Below are 22,398 nucleotides of genomic sequence, written 5' to 3'. Positions count from 1 at the left end.
TGACGATTCCATCGACATCAATTTTCTTTCGATCCTTATGCGCCCGGCAGAGTCAACATGTCCATTCATATGATACCATGAAATGCGCTCCTTTCTTTTTGAGGATGGCCTGAAGATACCCGTCATGATCAGACTAATCCTGGAGGAATTTTTGGGGTTGTTCGAAATTGTACATAGGAAGCCAGATCAGACAGTGAGCTGTAGAACCTTGATGACGAGTTCATGCAGCTCTGGTAATTTTATTGTTCCCGTCCTTTATAAAAAGGTCGATTCGGGCTTCCCTTCCCTCGTTTGAGACTTCGAGTAACATGATAGTCCAGTCCTTGCTGCTGAGCGTATAAGTCGAGTGGAGGCGCAGGAAGCGCATCTGGGTCGCAGTCTGAGCCCTATCTGTGTGATAATGGAGCCTGCATATCGTCTCCCCGATCGCTGTCTGCGCTTATTGCAGGCTTCTTGGTTGCACAAATACAGGTCGAAGGCTGAGCATAGCATAAGGAATCAAGATACTCGGCCGGGGCTGCAAAGGGTGATGAGTCGTGCTCATGCGTCTGTGCAGCCTGCGCCCGACGAATTCGTTGGGGTCTTGATCGGCATGCACTTCCCTTCGAATCCCAAGCAGCAAAAAAGGTGCACGGTTCCGAGTGTGTCGGCAGAGATTGCAGCTTGATTGTATGGCTCAAATGAGCCTGAGGGTCCCATCTCTTCATCATCTCACAGCAAGTCAAAGTCATCCAGTTTTTCCCTGTACTCCAAAACCTGCCTCTTGACTTTACTTCCATCGACCCAGGTCACAAAGTCCTCCATGCCCCTCGAGACAAGGAAGGCGGGGTCGGTAACCACTTCAGTGCCCACTCTTACATGGCCCTGTTCAACAAACTTGTGTGCCGTGGCGACATGTTCCACCATGCCGATGCGGACCATCACTATGCCCAAGCGGCGACGACAGAATGCGCTGACCGTCACATCCTTTTCCACCGACGACAACCCGGCGCCTTGGCTGCGGTTCTGCTTCAGGATCCCGATCTGGTGCAGTTTTTCTAGCATCACGCTCTCTGTTTCCACGCGGTACGGATCCGCCGGGTCGAGATTTGACAGCAAGTGCGCGAGCTGCCTCAGTCGACCGCACAGGGCATTGTACTTGGAGTAGTCGAGCGGGTGGGTGAGATGATATCGGCGCCGGATGGCGGCTTCACGGTGAGAAGGACCGTCGGATTTGTAGGTGAGAAGGTCGACTTTGCGGAGGAGCCGCTGCTCGTGGTGCTTGAGTTTACGGACCATGATTCTGGAGTAGGGAAAACCTGAAGGCGGAGTGACGGTGAGTATCTAAAGTGGTAGGGAATATTGTCGAAAAAAATAATTTGGTTTGGAGAAGCAGCGGGGATTGGGCTGCCGCTTTAAGGCACTCACAGCCTCACACAATGCGACGAGGCTGTGGTCTAGGGGGAGGCGTATGCTGCCAACAGCTTCGTTGTAGAGCATACTGCCTTGGTATTGGCTTGTGTCGACGATTAAAGAGCTTTATTATCAAACACGCAGCCACTGCACTGCCCTGATGGTTTACAGCATGGTCCTATAAGCATGGTTGGCTCTGGAGCAGCAAATACAACCCATCGCGGGCTGCACTTACGGTGTACCTGTCCCCTTCTGTCTGGACTTCTACAATTATTATCTTCTGTCCAAGTGCGATAAACCGACGAAAGGTCCAAAAAACAGGCTGTCCGTTCTTTACAGACCCCAGGCGTCCTCTGCATCATCTAGGTGACCGCCCTAAGATTCCCACATCTGGAAATGTTACGGATCGACGACAGTAGACTTTCCGCGAGATGAGTTTTGTAGAGACACGACACGGTGGTCCTGGACGACAGGCGGGCGACTGATCGACCTGTCTTTTGGACAAAGCTGGGCGTTGATGAAATGACATCTTGATGAAGCAGATCTTTCAGTTTTCGTGTCTTGTTGTGATGACAAGGGCGAATGATTCCAAGTTGGTGATGGCCTGACCAGCCACGAAAACTCGCATGGTGTCTGAGGTTCTGTGACGACTGACCACCAAACATTCGACTAGGCAGAGAGCCAGGACGGTGGGATTCATGCTCCCGTGCCCCGAGAATTTGTCCGATCCGATTGATCATGTCTTTCTACTGAATGGCATACTTATCAGTGACCTATCCAGCTCCAACTTAAAGCCGAGGATATACGCTGACTTGTGGAATTTCTACACAAGAACGAAGGATGGCCTTTGCCGTACATTTGCCGCATGTCGCCTCGCTACGACCCAGGCACACAACTCCTATGGTTTCACCTTGTGTCATTTCCACCCCTTCTGGAGTCGAGTGCCCAGCTTTCAACGTGTAAAATTGGATGCCTGATGTCCCGCATCGAACATCGAGCCAAAGAGGAGGGGTGCGGAGTATCTGTCCGGGATATGGATCATGCTGTGGGATCGTTGCGAGTTTATACCGTCGCTGACCAATTCATGGACACAAGGGGAAAAACTCTCTCGGACTTAATTCATCCTCCTCATTAAGAAGGGCCATGCATCTCGTACATTAACTCAACACTCCTCAATTGAGTCTGAACAAACACTGTAACTACTTGTGGTGTGCGAAATCTCTGATCCATTGTGTAACCGCCAATCAAAACTCGCTACCATGAAGGCTATTGTGATGGATGGTGAGCCTGGAAAGGCGTCTTTCGTCACCGACCGGCCTCACCCAAAGCACAGGCCAGGATACGTTCATGTCGATGTCAAAGCGGTTGCGTTGAACCCTACCGACTGGAAACATATTGACTACATGAACGAGAAAGGTCTCCTCGTGGGCTGCGACTACTCTGGAGTGGTTGCAGAGACAGGAACCGGCTACTCGAAACAGTGGAAAGTCGGTGATCGAATCTGTGGCTTCGCGCACGGATGCAATGAGTTGCAGCCTGAAGATGGCGCATTCGCCGAGCGCATCGCAGTCAAGGCGGATGTGCAGATCCGCGTTCCGGACAACATGTCGTTTGAAGAGGCCGCGACATTGGGCGTCGCTGTTGTTACCTGTGGGCAAGGACTCTTCCAACAGATGGGCTTGGATCTACCCTCGCAGCCTTCCACCAAAGGCGAGTTCATCCTGATCTACGGAGGCAGCTCCGCGACCGGTTCCATTGGGATCCAATTTGCAAAGCTGTAAGTGTGAAATGCCGTTGGGGGACTGGTTGGTGCTGACCTGATAGTGCTGGATATAAACCCATTACTACATGCTCTCCACGTAACTTTGATCTGGTCAAATCGTTGGGAGCAGTCGCCGCCTTTGACTACAATGATCCAGAGTGTGCGACCAAGATCAAGGAATATACCAAGAATGATCTCAAGTATATCTGGGATACCATCTCCCTGCCCCAAACGGCCAAGCTCTGTTCAGAGGTGATTTCATCTGGAGGGAATTATGGCGCGATTTTGAGCGTCGAATTGCCCCGGACAGATGTTAAGACCACCTTCAATTTGGGATACACTGCGACCGGAGAACCCGTGAAGAAGCGCTTTTTCGAGAGCCAAGACAACACCAAGGACTTCGAGTTTATGAAAAAGTGGATTGAAGAGGTCGAACCCATTTTGGAGCAGGGACGCCTGAAGGTTCATCCTCCCAAGGTGGGTAAGGGCCTCGAGCACGTCTTGGAAGGATGTGATTTGTTGAGACACGACAAAGTGAGTGGGCAAAAGTTGGTGTATGTCCTGTGAGGACGGGGAAGGAGATTCTTGTCGTCGGGTCAGGCTGAATGATTTTCCTGGTCGTCGTCGTCATCGCTAGCCTTGTCCGATGAAGGGGCGGAGGAGAGGGGTTGTATTTCCACACAGTCATGATTTACAACAAAGTCAGCCTTGCTAGCATCAAAAGCGCGAGAGAGGGTATCCAATCTGAGGTCAACATGAGGGCGAATACCTTTTCCTGATTTCCACCGAACTGGGTGGGAGATTGATAGTCGCACTGCCTCGCTCACAACTGGACGCGTGTTGGGATGATCTGTGCCTCGTACTCGGTAAATGTTGGCTGTGGTGTTGTGGTGCCTGCAGGTGTGGAGGAGATTGGGAATTATCCCTGTCATTTAACGGTCATACCAATGCAGAGTGTCCGGACTTATGTCATTTGAATCAGTGCTTCCAGACGCCCTGAGCGGTGGTGCCGCCCCTAAATTCATAGTATCTTACCCGTAGCTGTCACTTTTGACCACTGCGCGCACCCACTTGACACCCCCAAGAGGCCCCGCCACCCCCTACTCGTGCCTGCTCAAGTACCTGGCTTATTTGTTATTGGGCACTCTAGCCTCGTCCTGCCAAGTTTGGGCTGCGGCCATCTTCCTTCCGCCCCATGACGCAGTCATCCTGCACCTGCTTTCACGCCCATGATGCCGCCATCTGCGGCAATGTTTGAAGCTTGCTGCTGAGCCATGACAGCAACCGTGGCTGTGACGCTGGATTCACGTTCCAGTGACTGTTCTTCTTGTAGTCATTGATCAATCTGAACCATTATCGTCAGGGCACGAGGAGATCGTCGCTTGACCAAGTCCTACTCATACCCATCACATGGCTGCGCATTTATCACTTTATCCCAGGGCCACGTAAACAGTTCCTGCTGGCAATTTCTTAACTTTTCCATGTGCTCAAAAGGTTCTTCTACTGTCCCCCGGAGATGAGTGCTTGACCTGCTTTCCCTCCTTCCCCTTGCTCTTGTTGGCCATCCGTCAAACATGTCTACCCACGATGTTGTCGCAAACGTGCAAGAGAAATCTGCGGACAAACCTGCGGTCGTCTCCGAGTCCAATGGCGATATCAAAGTCCCCAAGATCAGTGTCGATGCTCCGGCCTCACCAGGCGACTCGACATCCCCAGCGGGACAACTCTTGACGGGCAAACAAGAGCACTATCTCAAACGAGAACTCATCTCCCGTCAGGTCTCGGAAGAGATCACCGAACTGAGCAGTCCGACGGCCCTTCAACGCTTTGGTGCTCCTTTCCGTTCACAGTATGGCGAAGTCTCCCCCATGGACTCTGAGTTGCCAATCCTACGGTATATCTTTGTCAATCACGTCCGCAATTTCCCCTTCCTCGACCAGGCGAAAGAGAAGGAATTCTGGCAGGACAAGTTACAGACTTTCCTTGAGTCTTTTGCCAGCAAATACATCTCTTCATCGGAAGACAGGCTAGAAGAAACCAAAAGGCGGAAGTTGGCCAGAAAGTCCGAAAAGTTGGTGGAGCTGATGATGGTTTCTGGTGTACCCACGGCTTCTGGTTATGAAGAGAGAATACGTTTCGCCGAGATGGAAGTTGTGGAGCGTGGTGCGAACGAACAAGGCCTGGTTGTGAATATTCCAGAAGGAAACTACATCAACAATTGGGATATCAATGTGGCTGGTGTGAGGATCACCTCAGTCAAGCGAACCGTTCGCTATCATCAGCACGCCGAGTTCCTGATACGAGTCAAAAGACCCGATCAACCAGAAATATACATCGGAAGACGGTACGGTGATTTCGTGAAGCTACACAAAAGGCTTCGGACTGAGATGCCGGGCAAGATTCTCCCACCTTTACCCAGGAAGAACAAATCCTCCACCTTCACGTCTGTCTTGCCGTCAGGGGATGACGATACTTCGTCGGTGTCTTCCGTCTCTACTGGAGTCAGTGTAGAGGATTCTGGGAGGAATTTTCTCGTTCACCGACGTTTGAAGTCATCCAACTCTTTGAGTCCTAATCTCGGGTCCGGCTCACCCAAGTCATCAGCAACCCCGAGGAGTCTCTCCAGAGAAAGAGGAACCAGCCCAAGTCCGCAGACTGTTCGCCTACATCGAGAAGATCAAAGAGTCTCACTAAGAGCTTTCTTGAGGACTCTCTTGCAAAACCCCAATATTGCACAGTCGAAATCAATGACTGATTTCCTGACTCTTCAACCTATCAGTCTCAACGAAGAGGAACTAGAAGACATCGAACGACGAAAAGAGATGGACGCAAGGCGGCTGGAAGAGCAGAGGAAGTTCTACGACATCGCCAGGAAACGAGCGGCAGAGCTTGACACCTACATGGAGAAATTCCGAAGAAATATCGTCGAGGCTAATGGCTTGACCAAACTATTTGCTGAGATACGAAGCAAAGACAAGCTGGCAGATTTAAGCCCCGAGTATCAAAAATTCGCAGAATGGCTCAGGATAGAAGTGGCAGCCACCATCTACCATTTATTCCTGGCAGAAGATAACTCCCCCGAGTTGTTTGCCCAGGCGAAACGGATACATTCTCTGGTGCCGTATACGGTACTGAAGAACGTGATTCGAATAGCAAACCCTGCAGCAGTCATGTCTGGTGTCCTGGATCTCTTTCTGGCACAACCCTTCGGCGCAAGATCACTATTACAACGAATTTTTGCCCAGACCCTGGCAGATGGAATCCGACAGTTCCAGAGATCTATCGATGGTGTCGCCGGACAAGTGGGAGACCCAGTCCTGGTCAACAAAATCAAAGCGTTCGTTGACAGTCCCGAAGAAACCAAGAACCTCCTCCGAGCAGAAGCGGAGACAGAACAAATTGACCTTGTCGTGGCGATTCTCAGGTCAGAACAATTCGAACCTGAACTTACGCCGCCACAGATTCAACGGGTCTACAACGCATGGGTGGCGTGGAACAGTGCAGTGGAAAACGAAGACGAAGAACTTAAACAAGGCGCTGAAATGTTCTCACACCTCAAGCAGCTTCTCAAGTTAATGACTCGGCAACGTGACAAGGCTATGATGGCAGCCATGATCGAGGAGCCCAATACTCTCCAGCTGTTCCGTGATCTATTCACCATATTCTACGAACCTTTAATCCGGGTGTACAAATCTGCAAATGTTTACAACTCCATCACGGACTTTGCGCGCTTCGCCGACGACGCCATCAAAACGGTCGAAATCGCACAGAGGCAAGACGTGTCAGCCGACCCAAATCAGACTGTTCAGTCTTTCATCGATCTTTGTGCCAGACACGAAGATAACTTGTATAAATTCATCCATGAAGTCCATACTCACGATAACGGCCTCTTTACCGCCTTGATGGGCTGGATTGAGGGCATCCTCGAGTTCCTCCGAAAAGGCCCCAGGAGCGGCGGGAAACTGGATATGAATGCGATCTTACAAGGGGCGCTAGACATGAGGGCGGTGGACAGGGAGATCATCATCACAGAGGTCGATGAGTTAATCAAGTGGCAGGAGGCGCGAAAGAAATGGCATAGTGATAAGACGAGGCAGAAAATGGCCGCCGAGGGAACAGGGTCTGCCAATTCTTCAGAAGCAGCCACGGGGATGCCGGGGGCCAACTTCCGGAGTAGCGATTTCGGATTGCATGAGGTGAGTTTCTCTTCCATTCCTGACTTGGTTGCCGCCTCTGTAAAAGGTGCCGCCTTTGATACTGGATTTATGCTGACGATTTTGGTAACGTTGCAGGGCGATCTAATGGATCTCAGCATTTCCGACGAAGAGGATGACCTTGACTCCGAAGAAGATGATGCAGAAGACGATCTCGACCCTCTCTCGGCTGAACGTCGTCGCCGTAGAAAGGCACAAGACAGGCTGAGAAGGAGTGCCGGCGAGCCTGTCAAGCCGGAGGTCAGCGAGGTGCTGAAGCTACGCGAGTCATTTGTGGCAATGCTGAGAGCTGTTCTGAGTGATTGACCGGGCGACAATGGGCCGACCATCAAGTCAGAAGTGACCAGCATGGTTGGTCGTGGCCTGCATTGAATGGACTGGTCTGAAAGGCAAGCATAGAATACCCCTGGAGGCCTGCCACGCCGGGCATCGAGACGATCATAAACGCGTGGATCGTGGCACACGTTGCATATATCTGCATTCTGTCTTGGCCATCCTCCTGCTATCCCTGTAAAGAGTCTAGTCACATTGTAAGAAGCACAGATGAGGTATCGATAGTTTGCTACTCAACAAATGAGACGACGACTTTCCTGGGTCGTGGGATCAGGTCTAGAAATCTACGCTCCGAGCTCTAAGTCGGGGGAGAACAGACAGGGATTATGAGACCAGCTAGCCCATCAAACATATGTACATGTACTTGTACAATCGTCAGTGAGCCGGTCTATTCATCTTCCGCTGCCGGATAGGTACACATAGATTTCTGGCATCAAAATACTTTCCACAAGATAGGTAAAGCAAGCCCTTCAAGATGATGGATCGCGTGGGTATTGTGGGTCGAGAATTCCTTGACTAAGTGGCTCTGGACCGCATTCACAGGGGCTAGGAAGACAGACTGGTAGAGTCTCGAGACCTGAGGCACGGGAGAGGGAAGAAGCAAAGGTCGAGATGAAGATCGACAATGGATGGCAGTGACCGAGTGAAAATGGTTCTGGAACAGGAAAGCGGCACGGGGCGTGTGTGATGTGGTCGATCATGGGTGGGAGGAGACCACCAGCCGGTCCAAGGAGACAGCCAATTGATCAAGAACAACATGACGAACGACGAGAACCTTGGTCGCACCCACGGCGCACAGGTGTAATTCCCATGTGTCAGCTCGTGGACTATATTCGTCACTGAGGGCAAGAAGAATTCGGCTGGCTCGCCAGGCTGTCTGCTGCGTGACGACGATTCCAAGGATACGAAGACCCTTACGCAGTATCACCTTGACCTCACGGCTGTTCATTCATAGACGCCACTTCCTGTCGACTTGTCCAATCAGGCAGGGTTGGTGTCGTTGACGGCCCATACATCGAGTGCTGGACCCGCGGGGTCAAGGCTCTGACATGTGCTTTTCTCGGCGAGTCTGTCGAGATAGTATGTTTCAAGCCAAGTCCACATTCATCTCGTGCTGGTGTCAAGCCAGGCAGACATACGCCCAGACGAAGCTCGACGAACATGTGAACTATCTGTTGGATTTTCCTCCAAGTGGACGAATCACAAAATTCCACAGAGAAAACAAGGCTGTTGGCGAGCTTGATTGGCCGCCACTAGGGAAATAATCAGCGGCTCGAGTCAGGGACTGAAGAGTGATATGGCGTCTGGTTGGGCGAGACAGTGTTATTTTCCGGAAATTCCTGGTAGATGATTGGAGATGAGGACAAAAGGAGCTACAGGTACAAGTCCCAAGTACGAGGTAGACTCGGAGCAATTTGGTGATCAAAACAATGGTAGCCGTGGTGTGATTCGCGTCTGCGACGATCGAAGGCAGTCGAGGGACTCGAGGACTCGAGGTTGACCCGACGAGAAAGGTAGTAGGAAGTGTTGCAGTGAGGGAGATTGGGGCAGGCAGGGCATCACGCAACAGCGCATCCGGAGACGATGGCCTGATTGGGCTGGTTATGGTGATGGAATTTTTAAGCGAAGGACTTGTGGTGGAAACGCATGCAACGTCGCCGCTGACACATGAACCCGGGTGAGGGTGGAGGGCGAGGAGGCGAGGACGAGAGAGGAGACCTTGCGTTGTAACGGGTTAGTACAAGGCCTCGGTAGGTCCGGCGCAAGAAAGAGAAGGACAAGAAGGGAAAACAGAAGAGAAAACTGAGGTGGCAGGGCAGCGGAAGACAGGGAAGTCCAGGGCCGCGCAGGATGCGGTGAAAGCTGCCGAGCAGAAGAGCGGAAGCCCGGTCACATGATGTGGACACAAAGGTTTTTTTTTTTGCTTCTGTTGCGTCAGCCCTGCAGCCTGCGCCCTTCTGATGGCCCTTGAGATGGTTATCGGTGCGAGGTGATGATACAGCGGAGAGATTCGTAGCGAGTGGTGTGTCGTTGTAAGGAGTACAGGTATAGTAACAAGTATACAGTCACGTTGCAGTTCAGTCCTTGACTGCGAGGTACTCGTAGGTGCTCGGTATTTCGGTACAACGACTTGACACTCATTCAGCTTCCAAGTTTGTTGAGGAAAATCCTGTGTGCGAAACTAGTCCCATAGTGGAATAGCACGGCTGTGGATGCATCGGGTCACGAGGATCTTCCATGGTTGGCTCTTTGTCTCGACCAAGCAAATTCAAGCGAGCAGAAAAACCTTGAAACCTCGTAGTGACTTTCGTAGTAGACAGTAGTACGCACTTCGGACAGTAGTAGTGCGAAGTGTTGCTTTTCTTCTCGGGGGGCCCTGGTACCCTGCAGCTGGTCGCCGAACATCCCATCCCCCCATTCTCAAGGGAAACAAACCTTGGAACCGAGTCAACTGAGCACAAGCCGCGCCCCCTCAGCCGCCCACTCATCCTCTGGCTTTTTCCTCCCTCCCTTTTGTATCGCCCAATCGCCCCTCGCCTGCTGGTTTCAACTTCACCTCCTTCACCCAATCACCCAATCATCCTCCAGCCGGGCCGACTACTCTGTCGTCTTGCCAGTCCACTCACCACTCACACATTGTCTTTGCTCGCTACCGCAAGGAGCACGCAACGCACGACATCATCTCCGCCGCTTTGCTCTTCAACGTGGGGCTGCCCAGTCTCACGAGTGCGCGAGTCGAATCAAAGGGTGATCAAAAAAGAAAAGCAAAAAGCCCCGAACCAACCCGAGGCCAGGCGGCTCTCCAGCCTACCTACCTAAGCCTACCAAACACACCCAAAGCTCAGCCAAAACGTCTGGCCGAATCATCTCCCTCGTCTGCCTCTACCTGGTCGACTGCATCATCAAATTTGATTCGACTGCTCTCTCCACGATCCACGTTGCTGGTAAACATTCACCACCTATCACCATTCACCCTCAACTCGATCCCGTAGAGCCTTGCGCGCATCGAAGCATATTGAAACAAATAAACACATCAATAACTACGGTGGACAGAAATTGCTACACTGCTGTACTCGTGTATGCGCGCACGCCGGCGGGTGATCTCATCAGCCCCCCCCCGAGGACAAGCGCAACAAGCCATCCATCAGCCCGACAAGCCATCAACACAACCCCCTCCCACCCAACCCCAGTCACCTAGGCCAGCTCTGCAATCTGCAAGCCCACCCACTACTGCCATTACTCACCGCGGTAAACCTCCCGCCTCACCGCTGGCAATCTATCTATCACAACACGCAAAATTGACTGACACGCATCACCGATTGACTGACCGACCGCCAGTCCCGTGTCCCCAAAAAATACAGTCCTCCACCGCCGCACTTCCCGTTACCGCCATTGACAGCGCTTCAACCCCAGCCGCACATTATTTGGCAAAACTCCCACGTCACTGTCGCTCTGTAACAATCGCGAGCGCATCAAACTTCGATCTCGCTCGGGGTCTGTCGTCTCTTGTATCAAGAACGCGTCGGTAACCAGCTTCATCCCTGTCGCGGGCGCAGAAACCGGCCTCTGCGCATCTCGCGCCAACTAGAATCTTGTAAATTCAACCAGCTTCATTTTGTGGGCAGCAACTTTGACCGGGCTGTCGCATCACTTGGGCACGACCCGTGGTTGTTCCGAGAGACCACAACAGATCCCACAAATCTTCCCCTCTCCAACAAGACCAGAAATTTCATCATCTACAAGAATAGATACTGGCTGGCCGCCTCCGGGTTTGCCTGTTGACAGTGTGGGACGGAACTAAGAGGTGAGTGCATGGAGTTGCCAACACATCACTGCATGCGCGCCTCCAATCGATTGCTACATAACCATTCCCACCCGACCCCATCCTCCAATAATCGTCTTTGCGCTCTACCAGAGCCAATACTGATTCACACTGTCCTCAGTACGTAGTCTGGCAATCGAATCGCAGCTTACCTTCCTTCCGCGCCCTCGAATCATTCCTCTCAGACGCCCGCAATCCAAACAAATCCATTCCAGCCTGCGGCGCGTCGCATCAAAGCTTCGGGAAAGCGGGAAGCACCGCCAGAAAAAACGGCGACGACGAGGAACGACAACAACGTTGACCGGCGGAGCAAGCAGGAGAAAGAGCTGGAAAAACAGTGCCTGCTGCGTGACGTCCTCAAGTCAGGCATCCTCGTCCCGCGCCACACTCTGCTTCCCTCAAGAGCAGAAGTGACAACTCATCAACAGCGCTAGACCCCAGCTTCTCCTGCAAAGAAGCCCAATCTGAGGCGAACTCAGCCCGGGTGTCGACGGTTGCAGCAACATCCCGGACCCTATCTCGCCTCATTTGTTGACTTGTCTTTGTCAATATAGTGAGTGGACCGCTGGGTTCGACTCCTTCGACAATTTTCAGACCCAGTCTGCTCATCATCTGCTCTATCATCAGCGAAGGTCAGTATTGGTGCTTTGCCGGCGATCCAGTGACCGCCGTGAGCTGCGCTAGCAACTAACGCAAGGAACCAGGCTCCAACCTACCGCTGTTAGACCCTCCTATCAGAGTGTCGAGGCGCCGTTGTTGCAACATTTCAAGGCACAACAGCCCCCAGAGAGCGCGTCTCAGCTATTCGACCATCACCCTTTGCGGCCTTGCTCGACCTCTTAACTGCCCAGCTTAGCCTCCGGAGACCTGCGTCCTCCCGTACGCGCGACAGCTGAGGCGATCCAAGCAAGTCCATTCTCTGCGGGCCGAGAACCTTCTCTATCTCTGCAGCCCCGATATCCATCACCAGTACTGAGCGAGACCTGCCATCTTCGTAGCGAAAGACGTGTACATGATGGAATACCCCCCTCAGTATCAGCAACACACCCAGCATCCTCACATGCAGGGAGGTTATCAAACGTCGCCTCAGAGTGCCGGTCCCGGTTCGCTCCAGTCTCCATCCGGCCCTCAATCGCATATGCAACAACACAACCCCAATCAAGCCTCTCCCATCCTCCCTTCCCAAAGCCAGAATCACTATCAACCTCAGTCGGCCGGTGGTGTCCATCAATCCATTGCTTATCCGCAATATGGTGTCGGTACGGGAATGACACAAGGCTATGGCATATCGCCGACTCAAGCTGCGGCCATGGCTACCGCGGCGGCATCAGGTGAGTCTACCCCTTCTCCCGTAGCATCTTGAGAATGATGGCGGTCCATTTTCTAACACTTGAATACAGGACAAATGCCGCCCCTGCCTTCCACTGTGAGCATGCCCCAAGCAGGACAGATGAACCAACAGAGACGCATGAGCCAACATATCACGAGTCCTCACGGCCAAGTCTCTCAGCCTGTCCTGAATCATAACATGCCACGACAATCGGTTCCTCCTACAATGCCTCCTCCGCAACAACCTGTACAGCCACCACAGGAAGAAATTGTAGCGGGAAGTGCAGAGGAGTCTCCATTGTATGTCAATGCGAAACAGTTCCATCGCATTCTCAAACGCCGTGTTGCTCGACAGAAGCTTGAAGAGCAGTTGAGGCTCACATCCAAAGGTCGTAAGCCGTACCTTCACGAGTCGAGACACAATCATGCTATGCGACGACCTCGTGGTCCCGGCGGTCGGTTCTTGACGGCCGATGAGGTTGCGGCATTGGAGAAGAATCAAGGTGAGGGCACCGAGAACGGAACGCCTGTGACCAAGAAAGCCGACAACGTGTCTTCGGGCACCAAGAGAAAGGCGGGCCCTTCCGACAACGAAACCCCGGTCAAGAGATCGAAGCTCGCCAGTGAGAGTGCCGAAGAAGAGGATGACGATGACGGTGAGGAGGACACGGGCTGAGCCTGATGTTTTCCGTAAGCCACATTGGACATTCTTTTCCCATCTCTTTCATTTGTCTTGCATACTAAGGGGGGGCCTGCCACTTTAGCAAGCGTTGTTTCGTCTGGGGATGGGAGAGAAGCATCGTCTGGGTGGGAGGTCTTTTGGATTTCAATGACTTGCTGGATCTCGCAGGGTTAATCCGTTCATCACCCTCAACTTTTCCTTTGTCCATCAATATCAAACATTACAGAGAGTATGGGCTCACGCCAGGACACGTCAAACCTATCGTCACCAGCTGACGAATTTTCATTTCCAATCTGCCTCCGACGCCCTGGGGTTGGCGGCAAAAGCTACCGTCTTCTCGTCACAACAACAAGAACCCGCCCGCCGCGACGACCAGCTGGCTACTATCAGACACCCGCATCATCTTTGATCACACCGCCTGTCGCTTCCGAACGCAATTTACTTTCCACTGTTGGTTTTAACGACCGAGACTTTTCTTTTTGCTACATATCCACGCACATACCATGGTGTCGAAATTAATGTATGTGGAATAGGCTTTGGAATGACCACGAAAAGAGGTGGCAACAGTGTTCGTGTCCCTTGCCGGGGTGACTCGAGTGCTCGCGTTGATCATGGGCTTTGCAAGAGACACAGACAGGGCTACGGGAACTCGACGCTGGGAAGCTGGGGAATTTAGAAACAAGGACTCACCTCACCGTGAAAAGGGACAAGGCAGTCAAAGCGAAACAATATGGGAAAATCGGAGGGAATTTTGAGCCTTTTTGCAGCACGAAAACCGGATGGGGGGATACATTGGGCGAGCGAGAATGACCAACGTGCACGCGCACAACCAATGGACGGCATCATTTTCTTTCTCTCCTTCGACTACTGGTTCGTGTTCATTGAGTGAGCCGAACCCATTTTGAAGCATCGACCATCGTTTTTATTACTCCTTCTTACACCATCATTGACGATCGTTGAACGAACCGGCCTGACGAATCTCCTTGTGCGAATCTGTGTCTTGCGTGCTTTTTTCGAGATGTATTTTGAACAGATTGCCTCTGCATGCTCGGTTGGTGGAAATCACAGGGATGGGGAGGCCCGGGAAGGGGACTTGGGAACCATGAATGGCAGGAAGAGAAAGGGTGCATTACAAACAGGGCTGGATCACCTGGGTTATGAGGAGTGAGAGGGACATGACTAGGCTGGGCTTGGTTGAGAGGTAGCAGAGGGATGCTGCCTGGTGCAGTGAAAGGACACGGCTGTTGAGGAGACGCCGAGAGGATGATAATCAGCGTTCTGCTTCTGGCCTTTTCCGCATGTCACACACCCTTGCCCACATGGTCTCTAGACGAGACTGGACATTGATGATGTTGGAATGCGAAAAGGGAGAGGAAGGCAGAAGGATAGATCGTTGTCGTCGTCGTCGTCGTCGTCGCGCTTGTGGTTATCGTTGTGATTGTCATTGTGGTTGTGGTTGTTGGTCGTGGATGTTGACGGCATTGACTTTGACTCGACTTTGAACTTTGACTTTTTTGACTTTGAAACTTGACTTGTACAGGGATCAGATTGGGGCTGGATGCTCGAAAGAATTAAGTAGTAGTGTCTGTCTTTTTCCTTTCTAGCTGAGCTACGAGCAGAAATTGTCAATCATATATGCTTTTTAATCACACATACTCATTCATACCCATGAGCCATAATCCATGCTCACTCCACGGTGGTGGCGATATTCGTGGTCTGTTCTGGTGGTTTGGTAGAGAGAGAGAGACCGGGAGAGAGGGATCATACATACATACATACATGCATATATACACCTCTTTCTCCTTTCTGTATAGAACCTCTCTCAGACGTCTATAGATTGATTTGACTTCCCTCTGTATATTGTACGAGTAGGTATAAATATATACATGGACAGGTGTCTTCTAGGAAGGCTCTAGTTAAGTATGTAGGTAGGTAGGTAGCTTCTTCTAAATATTCTAGATCTGTACTGTGCTGCTTGAGCTGCGTTGAACTGTACAGTGCTGGTGTGAAAGTCTGTGCTTGGTAGACGATGCCGCCGCCACCCTGAGTCGGTGCCATGCTAATAAACCCCAAATGCAAGCTAAACAAGCAAAGCTCTCGCCTCCCCTTTCCTCCTCTCTGAAATGATGCAAACCAGACGCAAAGACATTCCATGAAAAAAGCTCGCTGGTAATGTAAAGGACAGAGAGAGTCGTCCTCCAGCTATATGCACTGTCTGCATTTCCGAGCATACAGGCGACCGCCCAACCCCCTACAGCCTGGAACAACACCTGCTGAGGGAAGTCTCCGTGGGGAAAACATGCATCTGTCGTGACCATTTGCGTCCCAAACCACAGCACTTGAAGGTACATCATCGGACTCTGTGGTGGATGGTATTCGTAGTGATGCGTTCTTCTCGTATGATACTCGTCGAGTCTTCGACCAAGCTGGATGTCGGTAGATTGTAGTAGGTCGCCAACATTGAAATGCGACCATTTTGTCATGGCCTGTGCTGTCCAGTCGTTGCTCAAGTCCGCATGACCAAATCGATCGGACAAGACTTAGAAGACCCAGTTCTCGTCAACGGACTTGATCGCCCATTCGAACTTTTCACGAAGTGTCTTTGAGAAGAATTTCTCGATGGGAACATTGAATTTCTTGCTGAAAACCACCGTCAACCGTGGATCAATGTAGTTCTGCAAGAAAGATATGGTTAGCAAAGCCTGATTGACACGATAAGACCACGTGTGGTCCAACACTTACGATCTTTGAAGTTCCCAATGCCACCTCTTTGTTGTTCTCCTTGTCCTCCGCCTGGACGGACATGGTAGCAATCCTCGCGTCGAACTTCTTGACCTGCTCTTCCAATTTCTCAATTGTCGGAGACTTCCCTTCAGCCTCGACCTTCTTCGTCTTGTTCTCTTTCTGAAACCTCTTCTCCAGCTCCTTGACAGCCTTCAAGCGTTCTTCGAGCTCCTTCGGCTTCATCTCTTTCTCTCCTTCCGCTTTAAGCTTCTCATTATCCTTTTCGAATTTTTTGGTGATCTTAATCTTCTGTTCTTCCAACAAGAAAGCCTGGTGTTCCTGGATCCACGCCTCATCCAGGTCGTCGGGCAACTCGAAATACTCTGCGCCCTTCTTCTTCTTGATCTTCGAGTCGATGTCGAGCATCATTTGTTTGACTCGCCATTGCTGGTACTTGAGGCCTTTGATTCGGTCACTCAATTTCTCCATCTGATTCGCATGCCCGGCTGCCACTGTTCGCTTGTGGTTACAGAGAATTGCTACTCTTCGATTCGCGTCATTGTAATCCTTGATCTTTTCAGCAATTGTACCTTCAGATTTCATCTCGGAAAGGAGCTTGGCCATGGTGAAAGATGCGTTATAGGTACGGAAGACCTTGGCGGTCAAACCAGGCATGTAGTTCTTCAGGTGGTTGTTGAGTTGAGTCGTAGTGAGCCTGTCGAAGATGTCGTCTCCTTCACTCTTCGGCGGTTTCTTGAAGATTTTGAGATTCTTGAAGACCTGTGGGTCCACCTCGAACTCTTCATGGAAGCGAATGCTGTCTTTGCCCAGGAAGTCGAAGATAACCGTGTTCGGAGCTCGCAAGGTAATGTGCTCATATTTCAGAGAACAACAACCGACTGTCTCAGCCTCATCGTCGCCCTTTTCATTGCCGGCACGAAGAGCGAACTGATCGATGAGATACATGGCGGTTGCCTTTTGCCGATCTGCCATGAGTTCTGATTTGAGTTCCTTCCGATAATCTTTGCGAATTCGATCAATGTGCTTCTTCAGTTCACGAGCCTTCTCAAACTTCTTGTAATCGCTCTGGCCCTTGACGTCCGAGTTGGCAGCCAGCATGACATACTTGTAGTTGCCGTTGATGTTCTCCTGCCACATTGCCAGCCACGTCCCTTGCTTGTCGTGCTTGATTTCCTTCCATTTGTGGCCTTCAGGAGGAGTAGGGACGGTGGCTTCTTCACCAATGTTGAGCGTGATTTGTTCAGGCATAACCCTCGTCTTGACTTTGCCCGTCTTTGGATGATCACCTCGGCCGCGGAAAAGACCAGGAGGTTCAACTCGGAAGTTGCCAACCTTTTGTTTCTTGCCATCCCAGACGCAGTACATGTACGGCGCTTCGGCTTCGTCTTTTGCTATTTTGATAGCTTTCTTCTCCTCCTTGGACAGGGCCTTTTTCGCCGCCCTTTCCGCATCATAGTGGTCGAAGATTGGTCTGAAGTCGCATTTCGAGAATTCCTTGATTTCCACCTTCTCCCCATTTCTGTTCTTTGCACCGCCAGTCTTCTTTAGAATGTCCTTGAAGTCGCTGAAGAAGTTTTTCTGGAAGGTAGGATTTTCCACGTTGTGCGTCGAGTTGAGCATGCTACCAAAGAAACCGGCCACTTCCTCTGCATCAGGATGGAGGGTAATAGGTTCACCGTCGTATTTCATCTTGACATTTGGAGGAAGTGGTTGGTAAGGGGGTGGGAAGACGACACCATTGTGCTGCAAAGTCTCCCACTTGTTTGTTCCATCGCCCTTGGTTGGATCCTCCCACCATTTGACTTCGTCTTCTTCGTCGTCTTCCTCCTCGGGATCGGCACTCTCTTCCTTTTTGATTACCTTGGATTTCTTCGGAGAAGGAGGAGCTTCTATCTTAACCTTTTTAGTGGGTTTAGATGGTTCGGCTTTCGTTTTCTTGGTATCGGCTGTAGATGCACGTTTCGATAGAGGCTTTTCGTCGTCACTGGATTCTTCCTTTTTTACTCTCTTTGCCGGGACGGCCTTTTTGGGTGCCTTCCCAGTCTCCTTCTCCTCTTTTCGAATCTGCTTTGCTTCCTTTTCTGCTGCTTTTTCGATCTTCTGCTTTTGCTTGGCTAGCTTCTGGCCAAGAGGCACGTCTGAGTCGGACTCTTCACCAATTTGATGAGCCGAGACTCGAGGGGGCTTCTGCACAACTTTGCCGTTTGCCTTGGCCTTGGAAGCGAGAGGGGCGTCGTCGGAATCTGAATCAACAGCCGTTGAGATCTTTCTCTTTTTGCTCTGCATTTAGATCAGCCGGGATGTTCTCTCAAAAGGCAGAATCTGGAATTGTAGGGGTCGCATACCAGTGGTAAGTCGTCGTCGCTGCTTTCAGGCTCGGCGTAAGATGGTCGCGTGAGACTCTCCCTGACCTTGCGTTTTGCGGCAGCGACGCCATTGGGGATGCTATTCTTGTTGCCAGGTGGTGATAGCTCTTCTACCTTTACCTCACCATTGGCCATGGAAATACCCGGCATGACCTCGCCGTTGGTGGGAATCTGACGATCCATTGCAGCGTCAAGTGAGGACGGGATTTTGGAGGAAGATAGAGGAGGCGTGACTGCTTGTAGTGTCAGTTAGATGACAAATGTCGAGAAGCGAATAATAGAAAGTTGAGAAAAACAACGCGAACGAGGATGCCTGGAGCCGTTGGTTGCAATGGGGAGAGCGTACCTCCGTTTGTGCCGTTTACCCTCCTTGAACCCGCGAGGGGCATATCATCGTCGGAAGAATCCATGAGGCGCGTGGGATATGAGACGGAGCGCAGTGACCTCGCGAAAATAAAAGGTAGAGGTGGAACAGCAAATAATAGAGGTGGACGTGAGTAGGAATGTGAGGCAACGGATTGAAGTGACCTCCAAAACGCGCCTCGGAAAATCGGAATGGTGGGCGAGACCTCGATAGCGACGAAGGGGGACCGTGCCTGTGGTTGGTATTCCAGGAGGCGAGCGATGGAGATGCCGAAGAGTGACTGAGGAACAAGTTGAGTTGGTATTTAAGAGAGAGACAATGAGAGAAGAGGAAAGAAGAAGTGAAGGGAAAGGAATGAGAAGAATGGGAATGGGAATGGGCGAGGCCGAGTAGGAAAATAGAATGAGGGAAAGTCAGAGAGCAGCGCAGTCCACCACTTATCCACTCACTTCATTCGTGAGGCTCGTTCTGGGAGGGAAGAGGGAGAGGCAACAGGCAATGCCCACTTCCGATTCGGTTGTATCGACGATTTTGTTCTTCAAGAACACTAGTCCTAATTAGGCTAGCGTGTCTTCCCACCAGTGAAGCTCTGATCGGAACCTCAGTTTGTTCATTGACCAGCTGCCCTCGCACCACCCGAATCTCCTCTCCCTCAACATCCAGTCCATCTCTCCATCACATCACTGCTCCCTTACGGCCTCGTGGTCAGCCAAGTTGCACCATGATGCTGTCCAGAGCTGTGAGACCGGCCCTCGTGGCTGGCAATGCCGCCCTTGCAAAGTGAGTTCAATCGGGTGCAAAATCTCAGGAGCTAGAATAACCCTGACTGATCTATCACCAGGACGGCTGTTCCCCAGGTCGCCGGTTATGCCACGCTACGAGAAATCGAGAGTAAGGAATTTGAGACAGGAAGCTCGATTGCGATCGCTAACGGTGCGCAGGTCGTCTCAAGTCCATTCGAAACATTGAAAAGATCACAAAGACCATGAAAATCGTTGCCTCGACCAAGCTTACTCGTGCGCAAAAGGCCATGACCGAATCGAGATCCTATGGGCAAACGTCAAACAAGGTCTTTGAAGAGGCGGAAACCAAGCCATTGGAGGAGAAGAAGACACTGTTGGTTGTTGCCAGCTCCGACAAAGGCCTCTGCGGTGGTATTCATTCCGGAATGTCTCGTGCCGCTCGTCGAATGCTGGAGCAGGACCCCAACCTCGATATCGTCATCATTGGTGAAAAGTGCAAGGCCCAAATTGGTCGTTCCAACCCCAAGAATGTTTTGTTGAGCTTTGCTGGTATTGGAAGAGACGTGCCTACCTTTGCCGATGCCCAAGCTATTGCCGACCAACTCGTCCTGCTCCCGGAAGAATACGCCAGCGTCAAGATTCTCTACAACAAGTTCATCAACGCTCAGAGCTATGAACCTGTCACGGTCGAAGCATATTCCGAGGAGGCCATCACTCAATCTCCCAACTTTGCTGCTTTTGAGATTGATGACGAAGTTCTCGCCAACCTCCGAGAGTATGCCTTGGCGAACTCTCTCTACTGGGCACTTGCCGAAGGCCATGCCTGTGAACAGTCCGCCAGACGGAATGCTATGGATGTGAGTTGTCTGATATCTGACGTTGATACTTGCGCTGACATGAGGTTTCAACAGAACGCGTCCAAGAACGCCGGAGACATGATTGGCAGATTTACTATCTTGTACAACAGAACCCGACAAGCTGTCATTACCGGAGAACTGGTCGAGATTATCACTGGTGCCACTGCCTCGGAAGACATGTAGGCTTCGTTTCAAAAGAGAAAGTTGTACATAACTGCCCACCCTCAATTTTTTACTGTTATCAAAGAAGACTCTTCCAGATTTCATGCACGGCTTTTGTGTCAATGAGCATCTTCTCGTGGTGCAGGTGGCTTCTTGCGAAAGTCTTGACGTTGCTTACATTTGCCGCAGGTAATGCACTTGGTCGGCATTGTTTCCATCCTTTCCTGCCGTGCCGTGAATTGAATGAGATCCTTTGTTTACCGCTGCCTCACCAAGATCCCACACTAGTCACTACTGGGTGAATTCTCGCGTCTAACCAAAGTCATCAAGCCGAGCATTCCCCTGTCCCAGTTTTGAAACACCTTCATCAAATCTTGACATACTCCCATCAACATGAGCAGTGTTCATTGCGACGATGGCTTTTCGGACCACCAAATTTCCCAGGAAACACGACGATCACTTCGCATAGAGCAGTTCTCTCCCATCCGACGGGAAAAGGTCGAGACTTGGTTTGAAGGCCCAAGCAGATTCTGCTTATCACCCGACGCAGACGGCGAAGTTGAGGACTGGGTCGACGAGATTCCGGACGGACATGAGACTCCCGAAACGCATCCTGACGTGGGCCACTTACTCAGTAGTATCCCCGGCGCATGGATAGGCCCTTTCACGATTGCAAGTAATGGGGACGTCGAAACGTACAGCAGTGGTGCGCATGACGATGAAGAGCTCGGAGTTCGAAGGACACACAAATCTGCAACTCACGACAAGGGCGTCGCGTCTGTCGTCGACCACACCCAAAACCAAGTGTCGGTCCTCTTAATAATTGCCTGCGTCTCGACATGCGTCCTATTCATCAGCAACCCTCGTCAGTTCCTCGACCTTGTCCTCCTATGTCTTCTTTTCGCATCATTCCCTCACTTCGCCCGCCACTCGACATATTGCCTGCTTATTGCCATCACTTTCCCGGATTTGAAAGTCAAACTCAAGTGTGCGATGGTTTTCGGCTGCTTGGCCTTATGCGAAAGAATTGACTTATTGGATGCTGGGAGAGGGTGAGAGATATCAAAGAATCATGGCATCAGGATGAGGATGAGATGAGAATAGCGCCGAGCACTGGGGATGTTGGAGCTGCGGTCACCGGTAGCAAGAGGCGAAGGATATGTGCTGGGTTGTTTGGCGGAAGAGATGGTGCTGGGGTTTCATCACGCAGATCAGAAGATGGAATGGGAGGCAAGTCTCCAAGGACTCGAGGATGTCCAAGGGTGCTCTTGATCGTTGGCCGACGATATGATATCCATGGCCTCCTGTTAGTGCCTATCCTGGCAAGTGCTGTGCTTCAGAAGTCTGCCAGCTTCACCATCTGTCTCCCTGCTTTTCTTTGTTCGATTTGGAGTGATCAATTGTCCACAGCAGAAGGATATGCAGACAGACGCCGACTGCCTTGTCATGGCGCATCAAACGCGAGCTGCCTCTACCAAGGCAGCTCCGAGCGAACTGCCTGCTAACATCATACTGCCTTGGCCGGCTGGGGTTATTTCCCGCCACGGATTTGATCCCATTCTTACTTCTCAATCTATCACCAACACTCGGAAACCCCCATCACACGCATCTCCCGACCCAGACTTT

The 22,398-nt window shown here is 51.4% G+C and overlaps 7 protein-coding genes across 7 annotated transcripts; 5 read left to right on the top strand and 2 right to left on the bottom strand.

The window, feature by feature from the left end:
* Window positions 1-711: 711 nt before the first annotated feature.
* On the bottom strand, window positions 712-1,278 carry AYO20_04824 (hypothetical protein; the record flags this gene model as incomplete). The annotated part of the gene is made up of 1 exon (XM_022643119.1): window positions 712-1,278. One exon carries the CDS (start codon window positions 1,276-1,278, stop codon window positions 712-714), a length of 567 nt encoding a protein of 188 aa, XP_022500930.1.
* A 1,373-nt stretch (window positions 1,279-2,651) lies between these two features.
* On the top strand, window positions 2,652-3,721 carry AYO20_04823 (hypothetical protein; the record flags this gene model as incomplete). The annotated part of the gene is made up of 2 exons (XM_022643118.1): window positions 2,652-3,169; window positions 3,217-3,721. 2 exons carry the CDS (start codon window positions 2,652-2,654, stop codon window positions 3,719-3,721), a joined length of 1,023 nt encoding a protein of 340 aa, XP_022500929.1.
* A 1,007-nt stretch (window positions 3,722-4,728) lies between these two features.
* Window positions 4,729-7,674, top strand: AYO20_04822 (hypothetical protein; the record flags this gene model as incomplete). The annotated part of the gene is made up of 1 exon (XM_022643117.1): window positions 4,729-7,674. One exon carries the CDS (start codon window positions 4,729-4,731, stop codon window positions 7,672-7,674), a length of 2,946 nt encoding a protein of 981 aa, XP_022500928.1.
* A 4,865-nt stretch (window positions 7,675-12,539) lies between these two features.
* Window positions 12,540-13,529, top strand: AYO20_04821 (transcriptional activator hap2; the record flags this gene model as incomplete). The annotated part of the gene is made up of 2 exons (XM_022643116.1): window positions 12,540-12,855; window positions 12,925-13,529. The coding sequence occupies 2 exons, from the start codon at window positions 12,540-12,542 to the stop codon at window positions 13,527-13,529; spliced, it is 921 nt and encodes a 306-aa protein (XP_022500927.1).
* A 2,546-nt stretch (window positions 13,530-16,075) lies between these two features.
* On the bottom strand, window positions 16,076-19,056 carry AYO20_04820 (hypothetical protein; the record flags this gene model as incomplete). The annotated part of the gene is made up of 4 exons (XM_022643115.1): window positions 16,076-16,210; window positions 16,278-18,560; window positions 18,626-18,879; window positions 18,993-19,056. 4 exons carry the CDS (start codon window positions 19,054-19,056, stop codon window positions 16,076-16,078), a joined length of 2,736 nt encoding a protein of 911 aa, XP_022500926.1.
* Window positions 19,057-19,731: 675 nt separating this feature from the next.
* On the top strand, window positions 19,732-20,793 carry AYO20_04819 (ATP synthase F1, gamma subunit; the record flags this gene model as incomplete). The annotated part of the gene is made up of 4 exons (XM_022643114.1): window positions 19,732-19,790; window positions 19,852-19,901; window positions 19,952-20,610; window positions 20,665-20,793. The coding sequence occupies 4 exons, from the start codon at window positions 19,732-19,734 to the stop codon at window positions 20,791-20,793; spliced, it is 897 nt and encodes a 298-aa protein (XP_022500925.1).
* A 372-nt stretch (window positions 20,794-21,165) lies between these two features.
* AYO20_04818 (hypothetical protein) lies at window positions 21,166-21,828 on the top strand (the record flags this gene model as incomplete). Its single annotated transcript, XM_022643113.1, has 1 exon — window positions 21,166-21,828. One exon carries the CDS (start codon window positions 21,166-21,168, stop codon window positions 21,826-21,828), a length of 663 nt encoding a protein of 220 aa, XP_022500924.1.
* Window positions 21,829-22,398: the final 570 nt, after the last annotated feature.

The sequence above is a fragment of the Fonsecaea nubica genome (assembly GCF_001646965.1).
Source record: "Fonsecaea nubica strain CBS 269.64 chromosome Unknown Scaff26, whole genome shotgun sequence".
Taxonomy (NCBI): Eukaryota; Fungi; Ascomycota; class Eurotiomycetes; order Chaetothyriales; family Herpotrichiellaceae; genus Fonsecaea; species Fonsecaea nubica.
Note: the sequence above shows the minus strand (reverse complement) of the source record. Positions and strands in the feature narration are given on the sequence as shown.